Source organism: Diadema antillarum, unplaced genomic scaffold (assembly GCF_040938485.1).
Source record: "Diadema antillarum isolate AM-2024a unplaced genomic scaffold, OU_Dant_1.0 scf00000157, whole genome shotgun sequence".
NCBI classification, from domain to species: domain Eukaryota; kingdom Metazoa; phylum Echinodermata; class Echinoidea; order Diadematoida; family Diadematidae; genus Diadema; species Diadema antillarum.
This window is the reverse complement of record NW_027271046.1, coordinates 161,655-181,432: the sequence shown is the minus strand read 5'-3', so window position 1 is coordinate 181,432 and position 19,778 is coordinate 161,655. Positions and strand designations below refer to the sequence as shown.

At 39.0% G+C, this 19,778-nt stretch overlaps 1 protein-coding gene across 1 annotated transcript in view; it reads right to left on the bottom strand.

Annotated features, from left to right (window-relative positions):
• The window catches only part of LOC139722124 (serine/threonine-protein kinase 25-like), a 77,220-nt gene extending 58,296 nt beyond the window's left edge, over positions 1-18,924 (bottom strand). The window contains exons 1-2 of the mRNA XM_071633443.1: positions 18,787-18,924; positions 13,453-13,683 (exon numbers count right to left, since the gene is read on the bottom strand). Coding sequence (XP_071489544.1) covers positions 13,453-13,683; positions 18,787-18,912 — 357 coding nt within the window. The 5' untranslated portion in view covers positions 18,913-18,924. The remainder of the gene's footprint in view (positions 1-13,452; positions 13,684-18,786) is intronic.
• Positions 18,925-19,778: the final 854 nt, after the last annotated feature.

The following is a 19,778-nucleotide window of genomic DNA, read 5'->3' as shown; positions in this document are numbered from 1 at the left end:
TTTCCTTTCTGGGTATACTGCGGTAGTTTGGCCGTGACATCAAAGAGATATCATACAAAAATGTAATGATGGTCATTATTCCGAAGGTTTGTTTAATCATAAAATGAAACGATTCATTACTGAGTACTTAGAAGGTTTGTAATCGAAAACAACAACAACACCAAAGGTCGGTACTACAGATGAATGTTCAAAATAAAACTGATTTCGTTCGAAGATTAACAAGCATTTTTTCTTTATTATTTTCGTCCGATCAACGAACCTTCAGAAAGGAATCTATCATCTATCATCGTTATTCAGAATAACAAACCCTCTGAATAAGAAAACACCCTTTTGGGGCCGTTGTTGTATTCCGAAATTATACTGGCAGAACATTCTAAATAACAAAACTGATTTCGTTTGGATATAAACGAATATTTTCTCCTTTATAATTTTTCTATTAACGATCATTCAGAATTAAGAATGTAGAGTATTATTTTGTCATTATTCTTTCGGAGTAACGAACCCTGAGGGTAAGAAAACTGTAACCGTTTTCATTTCTTCTTTATCGTTTTCCGATTAACGATCGTTCAGAATTAAGAATCTAAAGTATTATATCATTATTCTTTCGCAGTAACGAACCTTCAGAGTAAAAGAAAACTGTAACCGTTTTGGGGCCGTCGTTTTATTCTGAAATTTCACTGACGGAAACGTTCGAAATAACAAAACTGATTTCGTTGTGAAATGAACGGACATTTTTTAAAATCATTTTTGGATCAACGAACCTTCAGAATAAGGAATATAGCATTATTTTTTCATTAATCTGTCGGGAGTAACGAACCCTAAGAGTAAGAAAAGTGCAACTGTTTTTGGGGCAGTTTTATTCTAAATTTCACTGGCAAAACGTTCGAAATGACGCACTGATTTCGTTTTGAAATTTACGGACATTTTTCTTTATTCAATTTTCGGTTAACGAACCTTCAGAATAAAGAATCTATTGTTATTTCATCATTACTACTTCTGTCGGAATAACAGACCCTTATAGAGTACGAAAACACGCTGTTTTGTGCCGTCGTTTTATTCCGAAATTTCACTGACAGAAACGTTCGAAATAACAAAACTGATTTCGTTGTGAAATGAACGGACATTTTTTCTTAATCATTTTTTGGATTAACGAACCTTCAGAATAGGGAATCTAGCATTATTTTATCATTAATCTGTCGGAGTAACGAACCCTCAGAGTAAGAAAACTGCAACTGTTTTGGGGCAGTCGTTTTATTCCAAAATTTCACTGGCAAAACGTTTGAAATGACGCACTGATTTCGTTTTGAAATTTACGGACATTTTTCTTTATTCAATTTTCGGTTAACGAACCTTCAGAATAAAGAATCTACAATTTATTATTTCATCATTACTACTTCTGTCGGAATAACAGACCCTTAGAGTACGAAAACACGCTGTTTTGTACCGTCGTTTTATTCCGAAATTTCACTGGCAGAACGTTCGAAATAACAAAACTGATTTCGTCGTGAAATGAACGGACATTTTTTCTTAATCATTTTTGGATTAACGAACCTTCAGAATAAAGAATCTAGCATCATTTTATCATTAATCTGTCGGAGTAACGAAAAAAAAAAATGAATCTTGGTGGCGATAACTGATGCTGGTGTAGAGAAAAACAAAGACAGCTCGCTCAAAAGATGCTTCCTTCTTTCAGTTTATTTTCTCCCCAGTCATTCCTACGGTTCTCCTCCCATGAACCCCTGCCATGCAGGGACGATGAACAAAACAAAATGTTACCGATGCTGCAATGAAAAAAGAAAGAAAGAAACACGTCCTCAAAGCAAATTATCTACACTTTTCAAGTTGAACAAATTGATGTTCGTAATGAAGAATAAAAAAAAGCACGACCTCAAGCAGTGGGGAAACTTGATATCATGGCTTGTGGAAATTTCCATGAAATTTCCACGAAAGCCAGGTGTCAGATAAAGAATGTCGCGCGTACTGCCACCTTGCTTCAGTGGTCGTAAACAGCGTGTACATAGCATGTAAACCAACTGGGAACATTGATGAATGATCATCATTTATTTTCTGCCCGTGAAGGCCCCCTAACCCACCTTTCAACAAACCAAGCCAGAAGCACGTGGAGCATTACGTATACGTGAACTTGAAAGACCATCATGACAGAATTACTATAAATTTCGGCCCGGAGAAGGAAAATGGAATATTCACGAATGACGTTTACAAATCCGTAGAAATTGAAAAGGTTAAAATGGAACGCATGGCTTTTTAGATTTAAAAAAAAAATAACCCATTGAAACTACCAAAACCTAAATAACAATTTGCATTTGCTTACTCCATCGCACGTTCTTTTTTCTTTTCTTTTTTTAACGAAAAATGGAGTTAATTTTCTCTCTGCGGCAATGCTTTGAACGCATCTAATTTTGCGTCATTGCCGATGGCCAGCTTCCTAAAGAATTGATACGAATCCTTTCAAATATACGAAACAAAGTCTAAAGATCCTGGATCCTGGCGGTGAATTTCGGTGGTATTATAAATCCTGCTCACTATCAAAATTTAATCATCTGTTCCTTGCGCCATTTTACCAACCAACTGTTCCTGAAAATTTCATCCTAATCTATCCCCAAATTTTGACTTATTTTGCGAATAGAGAGACAGACAGGCAGACAAGCTAACAAACAAACCAAAGCAGCCAAAAAAAAAAAAAAAATACAGACTGTACAACCTTTGGCGGAGGGGGCATGCATTTCATATCGTTTGTTTTTGCGTAACCCGACAACAAGCGTGACAACAAGCGTGACAACAAGCGAGCACGTGTCAACCTTCCTCAGCCTCCTTCGGCCTCCGACCCTCTCTTTCCGTCCTCTCTCTCCCTCTCACAATATACACTGTACCGTTGTACACGTAGGCGGCTAGGTAAGTGGCCGGCTGGGTGCTTGTGCATGTGTGTGTGGATCCCAAATCAGAGCGCATGTGAGTGAGCAAGTGTGTGATGTGGTGTGTATCAGCAGGGAGGTGAGACCTCCCTGGTATCAGCTAGTACGTCGCTCTGTTGAGCCGCGTTGTTGTGATCGGTGTGGTGACTGCGTGGGTAAATTTTTGCGCTTGTATAAGTATGTAAACTGCTGCTGCTTTCAACATCTAGCTTCTTTTCTAGCCAGATAATAAAAACTGAAAAAGGCGAGAAATTGGTCCGAACTTAGCTCGTCAAGCAAGTTACCCTTGTCGGCAAGTTCACGCGTGGTGTTACCCTTGTCGGCAAGTTTTACCCTTGTCGGCAATTGCTTCTTCAAACCGCACGCTTGTCGGGGCCGACAAGGGTGATATACGCTGGCGAGATCCCTGCTATTGAAACAGCTTCATACATTCTCCATATTATTTTCACTGCTAAATTGGAACCTCAAATAATTTAATTGGGGCATATTAGGCTGAAACAGTTCCATTGTTCCTCAATAATGATCGAAAGTAATAACTTATTCAGTAAAAATATTCATAGGGACTTCACACCCTAACCAGAACAGCAATTTTCTAACCAATCCCAAATAGATTTTGCTAACTGCAGACTAAACATTTTGCACAGGATGGTAGGACATAGTTTATAGAACTACATGGATAGTAAAGATGGCATTGTGCTGGCGCTCATATCGAGCTCAATCAGTTTTTTTTTTTTTTTTTTTTTTTTTTTTTGGGGGGGGGGGGGGGGGGGGGGGGGGGGTTCTCATACTTGCTTTTCAGGGCAAACATGGCGAGTCATTTTTTCCCCAGGGTGGTTCATACTTTCCCTCTCTTTGTTGGTACATCACTGTAAAACCAGAAATTTTCATGAGCATGAAGCTTTTGCGAATTTCACGAGAAGCCAAGATTCCCAAAAGTGTTTGTCTAGACAATACATTGAATGCCAGTGGCGATTTGTGAAAATTTCATGCCTTGAAAAAGGCCGTCAGCTCCAATTCGTGAAAATTGCATGACGCAAGTGTTTCTCGTTGTAGTACTACGAGAAGCAGAAGTAGTAGTAGTAGTGGTAGTAGTGTGTGTAGTAGTAGTAGTAGTCGTAGTGTGTGTGTGACGGACAGACTTGTGGGGGGCATATGATCTAAAATGAAATGTTGTAAGAAAGAGTTTGTCAATTTTCAATTTCAAGAAGTAAAATTGAATGGTGTACAAACAAAACCATGACAGCAGCACTGCCTATTTCTTGGCACTGATAGGGCCATAGGCCATCATAACAAATTGTGCACTGTGAACTATGAAGAGGATTTCTTCGCAGAATGTAAAATGAATAAAGGTTTGTTCCAATGCTACAGTCTGTAATGCATTTGCCAAAACTACAAGACCCATGTGTCATTTGAATTCTGTATCATTGCTGTTTTGTCTTTGGATATCACACAATGTATGTACTTGTTGCCATGGATATCTAGATGGATTAAAATAACTGTGCATGTAGTGTATGTACGTAAGTACTGGGCTTCATGTGAGCTGATTTGCATGGGCCAAAACCAGCTAACACTGAAACGGAAGACTCACTTTGATGAAAGAAAAGCTTTGACTGCCAAACCCTCCTGATAGAGCGGGGGCCACTGTACTGGTTTGATTCAGCTCCAACTTCTGCTGATCCACAGCTCTCAAATAACCCTGATTTAATTTTGTTGGGGGCAATTTTTTTTTTCTTTTCAAATACTTCCATTCATGCTAAAATTGAAAGTCCATCCTCACTGTACTTGATGGAAAACCGTTACATTTCACAGCTGTCACTATTCTCCAGTTCATTGGTAATGCAGATCAAGTTTATTTTGTTTGAATAGAAACTAATAAGCATTTTTGTTGTTGTTAATACAAGATTAAACTTACGAACAATGTCAGGGGTGGATCTAGGGGAATAAGGCAGTTTAAAACATCCCCCTTCCTGTTTTTTGTTTTGATTTGTTATCAAATACTGGGGTTTTATAGGGGGTTCAACCCCCCACCCCCATTTGTTGTTGTTGTTGTTGTTGTTGTTGTTGCTGTTTTATTGTTTTTTGTTTGTTTGTTTTTATCTTGCATGCTAGCTTGTCATGATCCATTGTAACATGGTCAACTCCCTTTGCATAAAGCTAGATCTAAATGTGTTGAAGCCCAGATTTTATTTGACCCTCTGCATTGCTTATTATTAACCATTAGCAAAAAAAATTGACATGAGAATTTTGCAAAACCATGCAAAATTTGATATAAACTTTGTTTATTTCAAGTGTTTTTGGCAGTGCTGATCAAAGCAAAAACAATATATTGGAATCACAGGAAACCAAGTTGGAATCCTCCTATCCAAAGATGTCTGTCGACCATTCAAGTTGTTTGAATGTTAATGCTGTGGAAGATATGGACAGCCAGACGAAGAAGGAGAAGGATGGAAAAACTCTGGCTTCTTGTTAAGCAATCTGGAGCCACCCTGCATCTTGTTGACAACAGTCCTGACCCCTGCCCCGGCCCACTGGCCAAGCCCAACGAACCCCCTTCCTGTCTGCCGGGTCCCACGCCCCCCTTGCACCTATAATCAGTAACCAAGTTTGACACCACAAGCTAATATACAGACGGACAGCTGTCGCTTTTCGCGATAGATTTCGCCTCATCACTTGCCGCATTGGCATGACTTCAAAAAATTACCGTGCTAAGAAAAACATGGAGGCAAACAATGTAATAATGGGATAAAACTAGTAACTTACAATGGGCATTGCAGCTACACAGTAGTTAAGACAATTTTTACAAATGAGTTTCATACTAAAATGTATCTTTACAGCACAGAGTGCAGCACGTACAATTGTAGTATACAGCTCACTATAATTGTGGCCAAGACACACACACACACACACACACACACACATACACACATTGTACCTGTGAGATTTGTCACCACAAGAGCACAGTCCCTAAACATGGATTTCCTAACTTCGATATCTTTATGGTTCTTAGACTGTAAGCTTCCCAATTGAGATACACTTGTATCACCATATAGTTTCAATTTGTTGCAACTGATTGACAAATTGCGCTTCGACACATATTCATCTGAATAGTCTCACTTTATTTTGAAAACTCTACAACAGAGTCTGCAGGAAAGACAGCCACATAATATCAAAGACTTGAAAAGATGTTTTCTGAAGTTGAGACACAGCAAAGTGAGCAGAAGATTATGAAGATTAAGCATCTAATATGTATTTTAATAGCAACATGCTAAGATGTAGGCCCTACGAATAAATGTAAAAGTGGAAATTTTTGCGCAATCAAAAACTAGCACAAAAACAAAAGCAAGTGAATACTTTCGCCTGTTACACGTTCCACTATGTAAATGTCTTGATACCACGGAATTAAAAACACACAGAATTCATGCTACTCGCCTGAGCGCTAAAACTTACTTGTGCGAAAATATCCACTTTTACAGTATGCACCACTCCCCCCCCCCCCCCACAAAAAAAGAAGTTTAAATTTCGAAACATTTTTACACAATAAAATTCAGCCACGTGGTGGTTAAGACATTTAATATTTAGGTTGTTGAACATCATTTTTGTGTGTGTGTGTGTGTATGTGTGTGTGTGTGTGTGTGTGTGTGTGTGTGTGTGTGTGTATGTGTGGAATCACCTTCATTTGAGATGCATAATCAAACACTTCTTTACATAACTATCAAAGACATACATTGTATTTCTCACTGGATGTACTCATGTTACTCCTCTCCTCCTCTTATTCTTTGAGGAGACAAGAGAAAGAGGATGATGCTTGGCAATGGTATCCACAGAAAATTATCAAGAAGTGAAGTGCTGAAGTGGGTGAACCAGTAGTACTGCAATCTTTGGCCTCACATACAGACTGCTGGGAAGAAGCAACACACAAATCATGTTTCTCCTTGATGCAAGACTACATGCCAAGGTGCCTGGATGTCTGCTATTGATCATCAGCACTCTCTCTGAATACCATCCATCCACTGTCCATGCCCTATATAACCCCAGAACCATCCGGCTGGCATCAAATCAAAGAAGGGTGGTGGTAGGAGGCTTGTGGCAGGGCAAGGTCAAAGTTGCTTTGGTCCAGCGTTACTACCGCCCCTTTTGATGCTGACCATCCCCCTTGTCATTAAAACGATCACGACCAACTGCAAATACATGTACATGACCATACTGACGAATAGTGTCTTGACCAATGGTGCATGCTTATTTCTGAAGAAGAGTATTAAGCACAAGTTCAGTGCTAAATATTCACACAGTTGATGCTTCTATAACATGTTACTATGTACACACAAACTCTTTGTACACAGACACACGCACACACACTTGCAAAGAAAAAACAATGATCTGTTATGATAACAAGATAAAAGGTAATCTGGACACATTATTTGGTCTTATTTCTCATGCAGGACTAGGAGCATTCAGTTTGGCAAGTAATCAACTAACACACACTAAGGAGACTATTGTGTGTCTACGTTGAGTTGAAGTCTTATCTGACAGGCACTGATTATAAAGACAGTGGACAATTACAATAACTAGTTGTAAAGTGGACAATACTTGCTTTTAATCTTTTCACCCTTGTGGTAGGTCTAGAATACACACAAGGGCACTCTGTACAAAGGGGGTTGTGGCTGCCCACTGTGAGACAGCCAAACTTTAAGAACAAATCACTATTATCCCCAAATTTCTTCTGCAGTATAATTTTGTGTCTAGACCATGCAACCGGAACACAACAATTCTGTGTCTAGACAATCATAAGCAAGATGCCAAAATGCAAACTAAAACGAGGGAGCATCAGGCATTGTTCTCTCGCTCCCTGTAACATGACTTTCTCAGAAATAACTAGAAATATCACTTAAGGTGATTAATACCCCCGCCCCGTGACGACAGTCTTACCCAAGGAATGATCTTTCCTTGATCTTCTGCCATTTAAATGCCGTTACCATGGCAACGCAGCTTCCGACACGTCCGAAAAATATGTCTTGCACATCTTCCCACCAAGACTATTGTGTGTGCCACATTTCATAAGCTTTTGTCAAAAACTGAGGAAGTAGTTCAATCCACAAGATCTTTCCTTGATCTTCCGCCATTAATATGCCGTTACCATGGCAACGCAGCTTCCGACACCTCCAAAAAAATGTCTTGCACATCTTCCCCCCAAGACCAATGTGTGTGCCACATTTCATGAGCTTCAGTCGAATACAGAGGAAGTAGTTCAATCCGCAAGATATTTCCTTGATCTTCTGCCATTTATATGCCGTTACCATGGCAACGCAGCTTCCGACACGTCCGAAAAATATGTCTTCCACATCTTCCCACCAAGATCAAGGTGTGTGCCACATTTCATAAGCTTTGGTCAAAAAACTGAGGAAGTAGTTAAATCCGCAAGATCTTTCCTTGATCTTCTGCCATTAATATGCCGTTACCATGGCAACGTACTTTCGGGTACTGTCAAAAAATGCGTCTTGCACATCTACAACCAAAGGCACACATCTGTACCAAGTTTCATGGAAATTGGGCAAAAACTGAGGAAGTAGTTTGCAACACAAAATTTTTCATCATTTTGGCTCATAATATGTGAGCTGTTACCATGGCAACATACTTTTTGTCACTGTCAAGAAATGTGTCATGCTGACCTATATCCTAAAACAAACATTCAATATGAATTCCATGAGAATTGGAAGAACACTGATGAAGCAGTTTTGCCATGAAGCATTTTGCCCTATATTTTACCAATAACATGCCGTTACCATGGCAACGCACTTTTTGCCACTGCGGAAATATGTGTCTTGCACATTAACATATTCAGATGAACATCTGTACCTAATTTCATAAAAATTGATCAAAAACTGTGGGAGGAGTTCGCGACGCAAGATTTGTACCCATTTTTGCCCATAATATGCCGTTACCATGGCAACATACTTTTGGGTACTGTCAAAAAATACGTCTTGCACATCTACAACCCAAGGCACACATCTGTGCCACGTTTTATGGGAATCGGTTGAAAACTGAGGAAGTAGTTTGCGACGCAAGATTTGCAATGGACCGACCGCCCGACCGACCGCCCGCTGATTCCTATATACCCCCTTCAAACTTCGTTTGGCGGGGGTATAATTACCAAATAGCTCATCCTGACGAGCCTATTACACATAGGCAATAATCTCTACACAATGATCATTACAAACACAAAACCAAACAAAACATACACTTGTAGTACTTTTCTGATGGTTTAGAACTCTTTCTTTCTGTGAGAGACAGAACAGTGGAAAATTATGATGCACATTATTTCATGAAAACACATCCAGGTGAACTACACCCTACTTCTACCTCATAATGTATGAAACATTATCAATCCATTCCCCCAAACTTGATGGAATGTGTGCAAACCTACAAAGCATGGATAAGTTATTGGGATTTGTACAGTAAAAAATCAGAATTGAAGTAGCAACTCTTGCCACTCTTCAGGTGACCAATAACCATGGTGAAGGATTCTCGAATTAATTTATTCCATACAGTCCCAAAAAACACATACACTTGTATTTGTGGTTTGGTGCTGTATCCCATATATTCTATCATAACTTTTTACTATTTTACTTTCTACCAGTATTTCATATCATTAAAAGTCCCCCACTTGATGGATCTATAAATTAGGTATACTATAAATTGGTAATATACATGATCTGTTTAAGAAGATCCAAGTTCTTGTTACTTCCTTTCAATTTTGGCAGATTTTTACAAATTTCTTTCTGATTTGGTACAGACTCGATGAATTCTAAACCAGTTTACACAATCTAGTCTTTTTTCAATATACAGTCAGATGCTAAGTAAAATTCAGGGCTGCCAGTATAGAACAAGATGATAATTTTCACCCCCCAGGACTCCATGGGTTAAGCGTGTTGTGTCTCTCACAGCGCCATATTCCCCGTCCGCAGCGAGGGACAAGTCAATTTTTGCTGACGTGTCAAAACGTCTGCGAATTCACGATACTGTGGCGGAGTACCCTCTGCGGACTTCGGAAACCAATACATGCATATTACAAAGTATTGCCTTACAGAACGTACTGTCTAGTGATATCACAGGATGTATTCTCAACATTTCTCATACTGAGGGGGTGCATCATGAAAAATGCAAGGCGCCCTGGTGCATCTTAAATGTCAAGTATCAGCTTGTGAATAGCATGCAATCAAAGGAGGAGCGAAGACCTTTAAAAGTGGTCTTGTAACAGGATGTGATGTCAATGAGAACATTCCACTTGAAGTACGCGGTACACAATTTGGTGTGGACCTACAATGTTGACAACTAGTCTCAGTTCCTGAATTTTGTATACTTTATCATTCTATCTTTCATACATTTCTCTTTTTTTATTTTACCCCAAGAGGTACATTGAATATGAAAGGTCCTGAAGAACATCCTTCATTTCTTGTGCAACCTTGCTCCAGCACCACTATTAAACATACAGTTTGATTACGCACATGAACGATACTTTCCATTATCATTTTAATATCAAAGGGAAATTACACACATCTGGAACGCAGACTACGCTACATGTACTGTCAGCCTTTGACCCAAGTGCAACTGCTTTTCAAGATGCTGTATAAGATTTTACCTAGCAAACATTTGAAAGAGGATGTTTACATAACACACATACAGTAAAGTTTGTATGCAAATATTATTGAGACAAGAATGATGCCATGTACAATGTACATAAGGTCAACCTTTAAGGATAAAGTTTCTACCTATTATTTAAATTTGCAAAAGAAAAAAAATCAGTAAATTACAACTTGAGATAGTTCCTTCAGTTTAGAAATACAGTGTACACACACACATACACACTTTTTTGTTTTTCAATAATCTTTATTTAATTTCTATTTCACACACACACACATAAACACACCACACACAAATCAGTTGAATATCACACTTCTCTCAAAATGCTATCAAAAATGCCATTATATACTCTGTAAGATATCTTGTAAAAGACAAACATTTATGCCTGTAGTACAATGCTCTGTGATCATTTCTTGCTACCTCATCAGTGCATTATAACGTAATGTAAAGTGACAGTACAAATTTTATACACACAAACCAAACCATGTAACTCTAAATATGTACGTACACATATCCACACACATAATATACTTGTTAAAGGGATAGTACAGTTTTGGTGGAGGTGAGAATTGGGCTTTTAACTTTTTGCGAGATACCAAGAAAACACTTATGAAATAGTACAGAGCATACCATTTCAAGAGGAATTCAAAGTTTACTTGAAGGAAATCGGATTTGGAATGACGGAAACATCCAAAAACAAAGTAAAACAAAGCAATCGTGTGAAAGTGTGGGTCCCACACTTTATTAGAATCGCTCTTTTTAGATATCTCAGCTATTTCAAAACCAATTTTCATCAAATAAACGTTGAATTCCTCATAAATTACATGCTCTTTCATATTTCATAAGAGGTTTTTCATTATCTCACCAAAAAATGTTAGAAATCTGAAGTTAGGTCTCAACCGAAACTGTACAATCCCTTTAAAATACAACAAACATTGTAAATGCACACACACACACACACACACACACACACACACAGTATACCACATCTGCATGAAGCAAAGGCACTCTCCACTGACTGCAGTCATCCTCCATAATGATGACTCAATCATTACCGCAGACACACTTTACCCCAGGGTGTTTTCCCCTCCGCGGTCAATGGACGGGGTACCCCTATTATTCACGCAATGACCAAGCCTTAGCCTCAGAGTGTGTGGCGCATCAGCTGCACACGCGCTTCTAACGAAGAGCGCACACGACAGCACATTATGCAGAGCAGTGAGAATGAACTGCTACTAGTATATGAAATAAGCCTTTACCCCATGCAGAAGACTCACTAATACCCAAATTAGAGCTCTGCCACATACAGTATGGACTTCGTTGATCATCACATAATACTGACTAATGTTTAAAATGTACCCCCTGAGACCTGTGTAACTGCAGACACATGAAAGACATTAAAAACATTTAGAAAATTCTTTAAACACCAACAAAATTAGGGATAATCATCATATGCCGATATCAAACCGTACATAAAATTTCCAGTGTACAGTTTGGCACATATGCTTATTTCGATAAAAAATAACTTCTGGTAATCAATATTTGTATGAAAATCAGAGGGCTTTTGTTTATGAGAGGAGATTTGTCTACATGTCATGGATGGTTATCTAAAAGAAGAACACATACACCTGTACACAAATATAAGCCACTATTGGTACAAGTGGTACAAGTAGCTACCAACAAAACTCTGTGACTGAAAACCTTAGAAGGGAGTTAACAAACTTTAGTCCAGGATTTAACGATCCCCTGTCACGACAGAGTGAAACCAAATCCCCATTATCTCTTTATGGGAACCAGCTGAACTGCCAAGAGATTGTAGCTGTTTATGAATACATGCTTATGATCTGTAGACTGAAACTTTCACTTTTCAAAGAGGGTGTCATTACGACAGAAAGCATTGTGCAGACACTTAATCCATTGCTGCATAGAACGTGAGAACCATGAACTCATTTTATGTATTGGTGTACCACCCATTACCTATGGAAACTGGGTGTGGAGTGCATTATGGGAAATGTTCATACCTAAGAGAAACGAGTATGGGCACAAGAATAACTTAAAGGCATAATTTACCATTTGCAGATGAAACAAAAACACAGCATTAGTGCTTTAAATGTAGTTTTAATATGTGAGTACGGGATAGAAACAACCACTGTAAAAATTTACATTCGTATTATTGATTTTAAGTATTGTTAAATACACAAAATGTGAACAATAAGTGTAGTTATAATAAAAATGTTTCCAGACTATTAAACCATCTACAGTTATGGTTTCTTAAGAAAAATACTGATATTTCCTTATATTTTAGGCTTTATTGCAAAAATTTTATGTGGTAGGATGTTTTGTGATACAACAGACCTACTTACACATTGTATGCATCAAATGTTATGTCTTGAATATTTTTTAAATCACTGCTCCCAAAGGTAAACTGGACCTTTAATCATAAATCCACGGACAAAAAAAAAAGAGAGAAAATTCTACAAAGAAATAGGCAGATAGGGCCAAATATAGTCAACCTTGCCTAAATCGAAACCATTTGGACTGAAGAAATAGCTTCGACTTAAGAGAAAATGTGACTTATGAGGGATTAAAATCAACAGAACATAAAGAGAAGAAGACTTGAAAAGACCTTCGAGTTTAGGCGATAATTCAACTTCTGCCAGGTCAATGTCAGCAAGGTTGACTGTAGGCCTATATGAAGGCCTACTTGCAGGATACACATGTACCAGTCAGCCAGCCGTGGATAGGAACACACACCCACACACACACAACATGTACAGCCAAAGAGATATGCATGTATAAACTCACACAGAAAGGAAAGCCAGTCAGATACACACACACACAAGCCCGGACAAGACAGACAGACAGACAGACAGACACCCACCTTGAGGTACGAGCCATGGTACTTGGTGACGTAGGCGGAGTCGCACTGACTCAGCACCGTGATTTCCTGCTGGATGTCCTCGATCTCGTCCTCCGCCTCCTCCAGGTCGATGATCTTGATGGCTACGATCTCCTTGGTGATGTTGTCGATGCCCTTGTAAACTTCGCCAAAGGAGCCCTTGCCTATACGTTCCAGCTTGGTATAGAGCTTCTCCGGATCCGCCTTCATATTCTGCATTGGGCCACGACAAAGAAGTGAGGGGGAAAGTTAACAGAATAGAATGTATACGAAAAATTACGAATATGCCTGACTGCTGAATTGAATCACCCGACAAAATTGGCACTTTGAGCACAGACACAAGAGAGCTTTGCACATATTTGCTGCACCCACAGACTGACTGCATGCAAGCTTGCACTAGTCGTACAGGCTTGCAGTATGAATGCAGCTCATGTGAGACAAAAAGTTAACACTGCAAATATTAGCAATAGCAGAAAGTACTGTCTCCACGTCATGACTAGTCTACACCGACGCAGACTTCACTGTCATCGGCAAAAGAAGTATTGTTGGGGATGCGGCAAAAATAATCAACCTGCCAGAGAACATATCTTGATGTTCGGAACAGATTATTGTTATCAGTTGCCTGCATCCCATTAAGAAGCTGATGATTTGAAAGTGGTGCATGCATCAAATCAAAGTGTTTCCCTTCTCATCACCACTGTATGATCTTCTCTACGTATTTGCCAAGAGGCTTAATACGGTTAACAAAATTGTGTAAAGCAAATTTTAATGGAAAGAATGAGAATGTGGCACAATAAAGCACATCATCACCTTTAGTTGAAGTTTTAGGATATTTCAGAATGTTATCCTCTGTTTGTCTGCAGGTATGTGTGTGCATGTTTCTCTCTTTTGCTCATGTGTAAGCTTGAGATACACTGTGTACAAGCACAAAGCTACTACGCTCCATGATACAAGTGTACATTGTACACAAACAGTAAAGATCCTCCTCTAGGGATCGTATAATGCGTCTGCAGTATTAAAGCACTGTGCACATCCGACATGCATTTATTGAATACAGACGGGAGACTTTTACAGCTTTACTTTTCCAGGCTCAACCATCCACGATGATACATTATCCATCATTTTTATTAACAGTGCTTCCACTCTCAGTCTCTGGTCATGTGCATCTTATCTCCAAGACACCAGCAAACAATAACACTTTGACTAGCTATTCTAGACCAAGTGAGTGCTGTACTTTGGATCCAGTTTCCATGACGACAAGAGGGATGCTTGTGGAGCCGCAGGGAAACAGAACCAGGGCGTCAGTGGGTAATTAATGTCATTTAAACATGATGCCAGAAGAGAATAGACTGTGAAAGTGAAAATTAAACCACACGCCTTGTACACGGTTGTATGTCTAGATCATTAGCATCCCTTTTCTCAAGATAACACTATCACTGGCAGTTGAGTCATTTTCAGTGGCGGATCCAGAGGGGGGTGCAACCGGCGCACGCCCCCTTTATTTTTCGTTAAAAACAAAAGAAATAAAAAGAAAAAAATGAAATGACACCCGGAAGTGGCATCAGAAATATTAGTCACCCCCCCTTAACAGAATTCCTGGATCCGCCCCTGATTTTTCCCTTGCCTAATCTAGCACACATATTAAGGCAGACGGCTGCCTGAAGATTACTTTAATACCAAGTATAATGCAAACTCTTTACCATGTGCAGAGTGACACAAGCTAATCATGGCGTCATCTTCACCAAGATGACGATTTCAAAGACAGTTAATTAACACAGCTTTGTCCACAACAAAGAAAGACAGTCTCTAAAATGATGATATGAGCATGATCCAAGCCTTATAACACTGTATGCTCTGTCAAATATTACTAAGTGTACCATGATGGGATTACAAAGTTCTATTTCCCGTCAAGGACGATCCTCCTTTTTGCCATTAGTTTTTTGGTCACTAATATCTTATCTTTAAGAAACTAATAAACTAGGTTAACAACTATATAAAAAGTGAGTTAGTCTTTAAAAAGACACATTTAAAGACTACAGATACTCTAGCACCAAATAAAAGAAACACAGAATCAATGTTTTAATTGCAAAAGGGAGTGAATTTTGGTCCTGACTAAAAACACACACACACACACACACACACACACACACACAAAACAGTCACAGTGCCCTCCTACTGGTTGCCTATGACAACCATCTTCTATTGTCTCAGCCATTTCAAAGCAATGGTCTGGCTGACTATGACATCTAAATGCTTCATGGTTGGACCACACCTACATTTGTCCATTGTATTCACTGGTGATCATCTGATTCATCACAATGCATGTACAATGTACAAGTATGCACTGAATGAGGACTTGTGAAGGAGGTTTAATAGAGGAATATTGTGTTTGGACAAGACATTTTCATGAATAGACACAAGTAGTTACACTGTATACCAGAAAAGTGTGCATATTTGCATGCTACGTGTATATTTAACATGGATTAGAACCAGTACCGGCTGTTGGGCAGAAGCTCAGTGGTCTGGTGGATTTAGACACCTGTCCAGTGATCAGGAGGTTGTAAGTTCGAATCCTGCTTGAGCGTGTATGCCCATGATTTCTCGTGCCATGGCTACTACTAAAACGCAACTTGTCAATCAGCAGCAATAAAAATAACTTGACTGAATAATTTCATCAATTTGAGTAGTGACTTTCTTGTACGTAAACAATGAATCTTGTTTGGCAAGACACACAGTTAGCCCTTTAATACCTTCATTGCAGAAAATCCTCAATCTTGCATTATCATTTCAAATCTTTTAATCACTTGGGCTTGCTCAGTGAATTAGTCCACACGACTGTTGACAACACTGTATTTCTTTACTGCAATGTATCATACATTACCATCTACATGTTATGTCTGTGTAAGTTTTGGTTCAGTACATACAATGTACATCAACGCGTGACTGACCATTATAAAATACACTTGGCAAGCCAGAGGGTTTGAACCTTGTGTTGAATAGTCGCTTTAATGAAGAGACTGCCATAGATACAAGATGTATAAATCTTGTGAAGCCACTGCCAAAATTATGGTCTTGAAGCAATATTGTTGTAGATTATACACGTATCTTCTTTCTTGCAATATTGCGTTACAATCACGTAATATGAGCCAAACTTTTTTTTAATGGGATTCACAACATGGAACTCTGGCTTGAGGGGCATACAGTACATGCATATTGTGACCATATCACTACTTACATGTATGACAGAAAACTACCCTATGTGCCACTGTCAGTACTACTTGCAATAATTTGACACCCAAACAATGCTTGGCAAGTGAGTGCTAAATATTGTTTGAATCCCGGCATAATTTTGGTGAATAATTTTATTATAAAACACAAAAGAATTTTTTTTTTTTAAATTGATTGATTTTTGTAGCTTGTGCAGCAGGTACTGACCAAAGTAAACAAATCCCCCATGCAACACATGTCGAAGATAATACTTTGAGGGACACAAACAAGGATATGAATTGGTGGGACACTCTGCTGAAGACAATTAGTTGATGCAATTTTGTGGGATATAAACATCAGTGTACTGGTATGCGGGACAATAGAAAAGCTTATAATATAGTATTTGATGTTTCACTTTCTTGGTTGCAAATAGTAAGCAAATCCAATTATCAAATTGGTCAAATCTCAGTATCACAGCAAATATACTGAACCCACACCAACATATCGGTATATGAGCAAAATTCTGACTAGTTATAGTATCAAACATTATGAGAAATAGAATCAGTTCAAATTTCTTTTTACTGAATACAACATAATGGAGAATTTCACTAACTGTAAAAGTGAAAATTTGCGTGGTGTAGGAATTTTCATGCATTTCGCGCCACTACAAACTAGCATGAAAATAAAAGTAGGTGAATATTTTTGCTTGTTTATATGTGTTTCATTTGTTCATGTCTTGATTCCACAGAATTAAAAACGTGCAAAATTCAACTCCAAACCCGGCTGAGCATGCAAATTACTTAAATGAAAATATTCGCAGTGTGGAAATTTGCGCACAATTCGTGCAAACAATAACTAGTGCAAAAATAAAATCATGACAATATTTTTGCATGCAATTCATGGAATGAAAAACAAGCAAAATTCATCTTAACCGGCTGAACGTGTAAAATCACTCACACAAACATATCCACTTTTCGAGTTTTTATTGTGATAAATGACTGTAGCTTCCGTGGTGTTATTTTCCACAATACCTGTGTGACACACTCATGCACACAATTATGATGACCTTAATATGTTGTAGCTTACATTCGTAAACAAAAGGATTAAAATGTTTTGACCTTGGAAACAAGAGAGAGCATACTGACAAAAATAGCTTGCCTTCTTGATATATTGGTACATCTATTGTAATATGTCGAGTCTAGTCATTACGAAAATATATCTTTTGAGATAGTGCAGACATTAATGAAATATCAGCGACTTTTAATTGGAAGATACACACGTCACTAACACTGCGTTCACATTGTCCCCCGCGCCGCGGGGAAAGTCCCGAGCTGTGGGACTTTCTCCTCCAAAACCATAATGTGAACGCTCGCTGGGACTTGTCCCCTCGTCCCCGCGAATCAAGTCGGGTACGGGGACAAGATTTGGAGGGGAGAGTGACCTTGGGGCGAAATTGATAGCGTCCAGCTGTGGTCATCAAATGTGCGCATGCGCTATGCCTGGCAGAGCTCGCCCCAAGCCCCAATTGCCCCCACAGCTCGGGGACAGATGAGATACCAATGTGAACGGTCAGTCGTAAAAAAGATAAGATCTCTTGAGGCTGTCCCCGCGGCGCGGGGGACAATGTGAACGCGGGGTAAGAGGTACATGATCAAGCATGCTGACAAATCTTCACCATGTGCTGTTGAACACCTACTGTACAACTGTATCTTTGATGACTTACTACTAATTTTGGTATGGTTGAGTTTGCATTTCAACATGTACTACATTCTACTAAAATTTCACTGATCTGTAATATTTGGTTGTTCTTTTTCAGCACTTACGCCCCACTGAACAATCACACAGTACAAATCTTTCCTTGGCAATATTCTCAGTAAATCAGCAAGTGCATCACTCCTTATTGAGTCACAGGTACACTTTCAGCATCATTTCTGATATGGAGTTTAAGTCATGACAGTTGACATTTGAAACACTATACAACATAAACATCATGAACAGCATATCGTGTATCATGGTATCATTTTTCCTCATGAAAGGAAGTGAAAAAAAAAAAGAGTTACTGTGGTATCAAGATGATTGAACTGCATGCAACATTCTACTTTAACGCACCTGCTGCTTGGGTTTGGATCGCCCATTGCGGTCCCACGGCAGTGTCGCGGACTGCTTCTCATTTTCCTTGATTCTCAATGAATCGATGCCCACTGAACAACAGAGGGCACTGTAACGTTTGTGCATTGATAATGTGGGGTTCTTCCTCACCGCACAGAAAAAAAAAAATGAAATTACAAGTCCGCAAAATCAATCTTGGCAGTGAGACTGCAGCATATTTGTGACTCCAATCTCGTGTGATTTGACAAAAACCCAACAAAATACAAATATGATCATATAATTCACGTACAACAAAAACATGTGAAAAGCTAGAGTAATAATCCAATCATCTCAGTCACACTATGTCACATTGACAATCCAAGGCAAATAAATGGACTCTCAGCGAAACTTCAGAGTTTGTCTCTCCGATGTCATCATTGCAGTAGTAAACGATCCTTCCTGAATTCGAAGACGAGAACACTGATGTATCAGATATATCCACTGTATAATTCCATGGTAATATTCCAAGCAACGAAGGCACAGATCCTCACATAAATAAAAACTTGTTTGAATAGCTCAGAGGAGACAACATACACTGTACAAGCTCAGACCAATGAAGTGTGTAGTACATGTGGCGCTATCATTTTAGTATCAATAGTACAATGTACAGTACAAAGTATTCTGTATTTCCATTCGCCAGTGCAAAACTGCAACACAAATTTCTAAAGAAGCATGAACAGTTCACGGCTCATAAACAGACTGGCATTGCCCTGACAAGTTCCCCTTTTAGTTATTTCTACCCAGAGGGGTGCAAGACAAGCCCTCCTTCTCTTTTGATCCCTCAGAATAGGGGGCCCAGCTTAACTCAAAAGAATTTCTGGGGAGTCAACACTCTCCTGGTCACTGAACAGCCAGAGTCGTTCTTTTTACTAGATGAATATTCCATTGGAACAGTAGTGGGACTGGCAAAAGTTCTTTTTCTCCCTGTCAAACAAACTGGGACCCCAAAACAT